The sequence below is a fragment of the Cynocephalus volans genome, chromosome 13 (assembly GCF_027409185.1).
Source record: "Cynocephalus volans isolate mCynVol1 chromosome 13, mCynVol1.pri, whole genome shotgun sequence".
In the NCBI taxonomy this organism is placed as follows: domain Eukaryota; kingdom Metazoa; phylum Chordata; class Mammalia; order Dermoptera; family Cynocephalidae; genus Cynocephalus; species Cynocephalus volans.
Genome location: NC_084472.1, coordinates 5278010 through 5284009, shown reverse-complemented (window position 1 = coordinate 5284009; position 6000 = coordinate 5278010). Strand labels below are relative to the sequence as shown.

General features: G+C 46.3%; 1 protein-coding gene across 4 annotated transcripts in view; it reads right to left on the bottom strand.

Moving 5' to 3' along the window:
• Positions 1-594: 594 nt before the first annotated feature.
• Positions 595-6000, bottom strand: part of TWSG1 (twisted gastrulation BMP signaling modulator 1) — an 81279-nt gene continuing 75873 nt past the window's right edge. For 2 of the 4 annotated variants that reach the window (XM_063077359.1, XM_063077362.1), the window contains exon 8: positions 3103-3215. In XM_063077359.1, the coding sequence (XP_062933429.1) occupies positions 3200-3215 (16 nt within the window). In that variant the 3' untranslated portion in view covers positions 3103-3199. Of the gene's footprint in view, positions 676-1000; positions 1622-3094; positions 3216-6000 lie in introns of those variants that run through there. The other 2 variants (XM_063077361.1, XM_063077360.1) reach the window with 2 other exon arrangements.

The following is a 6000-nucleotide window of genomic DNA, read 5'->3' as shown; positions in this document are numbered from 1 at the left end:
CACAGTGTTGTCCCATTTAGTTCCATTCTTAGGAAAAATAAACTACCAGTTAATATTACATTTGAGGTTGTTCGAAAAGTTCCATGAAAGAAAAGCCCAACTGTGGTCTTGGGCAATTAAATTTTAAAAACATGATTTTCAAAGGCGATAATTATATTTCAAGAATATTTGAAGCTTATTTAAAATAAGCTTTTTTCCCCCTTTCACAGAGATCATTTTGACATGTTTCCTTCTGGGAATTTCTTTCCTGGCAATGCACATAAAAGCATTGAAGTGCATGAAGTTGACATTCTAAGCATTTGAAGTTTGTCTTTGATTCCTTCAAAAAAAAAAAAAAAAAAAGGAAAAGAAAGAAAAAGGGAGGGGAAAGCCAATTTAACACCATTAAAACGTCTTTGAAGGTTTGATGGGCTGTGAAACCTAAAAGGAAATAGAAACATTTTCCAAAATGATGAAATGTAGGGATCTCCCCCAGCTTTCCCTGATCTCTCCTTTGCTGAGACATAGAGGCTGAGGCCACGTGACATTAGGTTGCTCCCATAGGACCGGGGCTGGTGAACAGCAAGGAGGGTTGTAGAAGGCAGGTTCCAGTGAGTCACCGCATGTCTGGGGAGTGGTCTCACCAGTCTCTCTTCAGCCCTCTCCTGTGTCTTCTCATTAATCCTAAGTCAGCCACTGGAAACCAAAAAAGCACCAACAATGGCCTTCTGATTTTAAAAGATAGGCAGTATGTGTTAGAAAGAATAAGATGGCTCTATACATACTGACATGGAATACTATAGTATATTAAGGGAAAAAGCAAGTCACAGAAAAAATAAATTCAATAGGATTCCATTTATGTTTTTAAACATTGTGTGTGTGTGCATATGTAGAGCTAGAGCTGGGGCCTGGAACTCACAGACCCCTCAAGCCCATTCACAAACCCTTCACACGCAGGTCTACGAGCTAGGTAACTGGCAAAAAGGTCCTTGGAGCCTTGGTTGAAGTAGGAATAGTCTTTATTCAGCACACACAACACTATGAGCCAAGAAGTCCACAGAGAAACTCAACTGCTACTAGCAAAGTCCAAAGAAAAACTGAGCAGCTGCCAGCAGAGTAAACATGCTCTATTTTTAGACTTGAGCCCTTCCGGCCAGCGCTGCTTCACAAACTGAAGAACACACACAAGCAACAAACTAGAAAGATACATGGGTGCACATGCGCACTAACTCCACCCACACACAACTTGTTTACAAAGAAATGTGCTGCTCAATCCCCAACTGGACCAAAGCCAAGGAAGCCTGATTAAACTATTCTATTTTCCCCACAATCCACCCCTTCAGGGTCCCTCGCCATACAATCTATGCATTAAAAATCTGCAATGTTCCCTTAGTGAGGATAAATGATCCTTTTATTTATACAAGCTATCGTCTGTTCAATATGGCTTAAGGCTTGTCCTTAAGGCTTGTCCTGTAGTTCTCTCTTTAGTTGCACATGTCCGGTTAGTAGTCATCATTGGGGTGACTTTCCATGGGAATCTTGTAGTCATACTGATGTGACGTTCAGTGCATATTCAGTAGATGATCACACCAATGTATGTATGTACCCAGTTGACTCTGGTGCAGTGCCTGCAGCCAGAACACTATGGGCGAAAAGACAGAAGGGTTATTGGTACCAATAGGGGAAATTCTTGACCCTCTGGTAAGATACATGCCAGTTTGCCGTCCTGAGAAAGGATGGTTGCAGGAATAGGAATCTTACCTGGTCTGGGGCCCCACAAGACCATACAAACAGAAGACCAGTAACTCTCTGACTTTAGAAGTGGTCCCACAAGATCCGCCTGCCACTATGTCCCGGGCACTCTCACACAAGTTATCTGCCCATCGGGGGCACCTGTCTGCTCATCAGGAGCACATATGCCCATCAGGGGCATTCTTGCTCAGGTTTATGAGGTACCCAGCGAGTTATCGACCACCTGGTCTTTCAGCCAGCATGCTGCATTCTCCAACGCAGCCACCCAGCTACATCAGCTGCTGGAGCTCTCTCCAGCCACCTTACCTTAGCCAGAGCATCAGCTTCATCATTGCCAATCCAACATGAGGCCTCCAGTCCTTGCCTGTCCCCCAAAGATAAGCACCTTGGCCTGCTCCCTAATCAGAATGGAACAGTACATTCTGTTCCAAAAAATCCTTTAAATCCACTGAGCGTACCTTGCTACCTGTTTCCCGATATTTGGTGAAACTCTGTTCAGGGTGCAATTGCTGCCACAAAACAAACAGAACTGCATTTGGCTGCCAGTCAGTTTTCTTGCTATCAACCCCTGCTACAAGCAAGTCAGGCCACATCTGTTTACGGCTAGTCTTGCTTGGTTCCTTTGGGATAAAATCTCGAGTATTTCTTGGGGGTTTGGTCTTAGCCACTTTTCAGACCCCTTTTGCTTGTCTCCTACCCTCTACTTCACCCAAGCTGGCTATCATGGTCATTACCTCATGTATAGGATGACCAATGTATGGGGCCAGTATGGTCATCAGTGACCCAAAAAACGTTGATGGGGCATTCTGCAGCACTGTGTCTCTCATGTTGCCTGTAAAATTTTCATCATCTGGGCCATGAGTGTTCACATTAAACATGGACTGCAGCATCCCAGGTTCTTGAATTATTTGAAGTAACTCAGCAAACGTTTGCCATTTACTAACAGTCTTGAGCAGTTCTCCAGCATTTGCCCACACGATTTGGGCAGCTGCACTCACCCATTCCATTAAGGAGCGATTACCTGGCCCTTGTGTATACCTGGGGCTATTCTGCAGCCGCTGCCTCAGGGACGGGTGCATGGTGATGGAAGCCAATTTCTCCATCTCCTCACCAGAGCATATCACACCATCCAGCCCTAGGTCCCATAACCACAACAGCCAAGCAGCCAGGGGCTCCCCCTGTTTCTGCCAAAACTGTCTCCCCAAGTCAACTAACTCAAAGTGGGTATAAGAGACATAGGTGGTAAATTGGGTCACCTGTGGATCACCCATTGGTTGTCCACCCGGTCACACAGGCTGCTCGTGTTTCACTTTCTGGTGCAGGACAGGTTGTGCCTGGGGATGCACGGTCTCCCCCAACTCACCACTGGGTTTATCATCCTCCCTGGTGTGAGAAGCTGGAGTGGCCAGTTGCTGCACGTCGTCCTCCAGGACCATCATCTGTGCTTCCAGCAATTCTGCTTTCTTCTTCAGATCTTGATACATCTGCAGCAGAGTAATCAGCAGCCAGGTTCCAGTCAGCAGAAAAGTGGCCACTGGGCACCACATGCTCAAGGACAGCCACATTTCCTCCCCCTCCCAAGGGACTTTCCACTGTAGTGCCTGGTCTATGCTGACTTGCAGTGCAGTGAGCAGCAACCAGATCCTGGTCAACAGGAAAGTGGCCACGGGGCACAACAGGTTCAAAAATAGCCACGTTTCCTCCTTCTCCAAGGGTTTCTTGGCTCCTGTACCTGCTCAGAATCCTGCTCCGATTACGCCAATTGTAGAGCTAGGGCTGGGTCTGGAGCTCACAGACCCCTCAAGCCCATTCACAAACCCTTCATACGCAGGTCTATGAGCTAGGTAACTGGACAAAATGGTCCTTGCAGCCTTGGCTGAAGTAGGAATAGTCTTTATTCAGCACACAGAACACTATGAGCTAAACAGTCCACAGAGAAACTCAGAAACTCAATTTCTATCAGCAAAGTCCAAAGAAAAACTGAGCAGCTGCCAGCAGAGTAAACATGCTCTGTTTTTAGACTCGAGCTCTTCTGGCCATTGCTGCTTCACACACAAGCAACAAACTAGAAAGATACATGGGTGCACATGCACAGTAACTCCACCCACACACGACTTGTTTACAAAGAAATGTGCTGCTCGACCCCCAGTCGGGCCCAAGCTGAGGGAGCCTGGTTAAACTATTCTATTTTCCCCACGGAGTATTACATGGTTTAAAAATAAATGGAACCACACACACCCCCATGTACATAGGTAAGCTTTTTTGAGGGCAGTTTGCGCTCATCTACAAGGCACACCAGGACCCCATGCTGTCCTCTGCTTGGGAACATTGCTCTGCATTGCCCTGTGCTGTCATGGAGCTCCCCTTGGAGGCTGCCACAGGCCCAGGCAAGGCAGGGTCCTCCTTCCCCCTCACCACCATGTCAGCCCCTGACTCTCCCCAAGCCCACCACCCAAGGTGGCCTAGGATGGACACATTACAGAAGGAAACTAAGGAACAGAATAATTCAAGTTCTTGCCAACTCAGACATTCTCCTGAACTTCAAAAGGTACATCCTAAAGATGAGGGCTGTTCCCTGGGAGGGAGCCATCTGGGGTTGCCCCCACTTTTGTTTAAGGGGACTCTCTTCAGATTCTCATCACCTGCCCCCCAGGTTTCCCTCTTCCAGCCCTTCTGCCTGCCTCCCCTAAACTGCCCTCCTACCATGCAGAGTAGGGCCTGGGTTTTCCCCTCTTCTTCCTGAGCTATCTATGGGACCCTTTACTGTGTAAAATTGCACCTCCTTTTCCACTCTAGGAAGTGGTCCAGAATAAAGTCCTCTTTGGTTTTGTGATCTTGGGGAATGAGGAGGGATGGAGGAAGCAATCTTCCTAGGAGTGCAGGAGTGGGGCAGAGCTAGGGTGGAGGTTGCCCATCTAGGGTGGGAGGGGAATCAGATGGGAGGAGGGCATGTGTGGGGAAAATAGAATAATTTGGTCAGGCCCCCTCGATTCAGGTCTGGTTGGGGTGGTGCAGCACATTTTTTGTAAATAAGTTGTGTGTGGGTGGAATTAATGCACATATGTACCCATGTATCTTTTTAGTTTTGTTGCTATTGTGTGTTCTTCAATTTGTGAAGCAGCGCTGACTGGCAGAGCTCATGTCTAAAAATAGAGCATGTTTACTTTACTGGCAGCTGCTCAGTTTTTCTTTGGACTTTGCCGGTAGGAGTCGAGTTTCTGAGCTTTTCTTTGGACTGCCTAAATCTTAGACGTGTGTGTGCTGAATAAAGATTATTTTTTCTTCAACCAAGGCTCCAAGGACCTTTTTGCCAATGACCTACCTCAGAGACCTGCGTGTGAAGGGTTTGTGAATGGGCCTAAGGGGTTTGTGAGCTCCAGACCCAGCCCTAGCTCGACAGCATGTGAAGGGGCTTTCACTTTTTACTCCATGTATTTCCATGTTGCTGCATTTTTTTACAATGAGCATGAATTCAGGCTCTACTTGTATAATCAAAAAATTGCACTTTGTTGGCAAAATGAGTAGTGGATTTATGTATATTCATTTACTTTCTGCTTTTCATGGGCAAGGGATGGTCTCGGAAGTGAAGCTATCAGACAAAACAATGAAAAACTATGTAAAGGGAGCTGCTGTAGGCAAAGGGCTTTTTCAGACTCAGTGATGTTTGTACCCAGGATAATTAAGTCTAGAGGTAGCTGTCTTCAGAACCACTTCAAATATATAAACATATAAGGAAAGTACCCAGATCACCTTAGTCTTACTGGCTAAGGTGAAATTCTACAAAGCTTGGCAGTGGCCAGAAGAATCTGCTCACAATGGAAATCTGGCTGAAGGAGGCAGAGGAAGTCAGAACCAGCGCGAGATCAGCTAACCACATATGGAGACAACTTCGTAGTCCAAGTTCACGTTTTAGAATATGGGATTTTATCATAATTTTTTAAAAATAGCAAACAAAAATACCTCCACCATGAGAGTGAAATGCTGAAAGATAATCAGTTTTCTAGTTTACACTAAAGGGTTGTCAAAGTAACTAACTGGGAGGCCATTAGACTGAGGTGGCTCCAGTGCCCTGGGTTCCTACCTGAGCAAATCAAAACCCAACTCAGTGTCTTATTCCAGGCCAGCTGGATACTGCCAACTAATTTCTAACCAGGGACTTCTCCCTGGAATGACTTCTTTGCCTTGCTTCTGTATTCACCCTATAAAAATCTTCCCCTTGTGCCACTCTGGGGGAGTCCCGAACTGTGCGTGGTCTGGAGCTGCCCAATT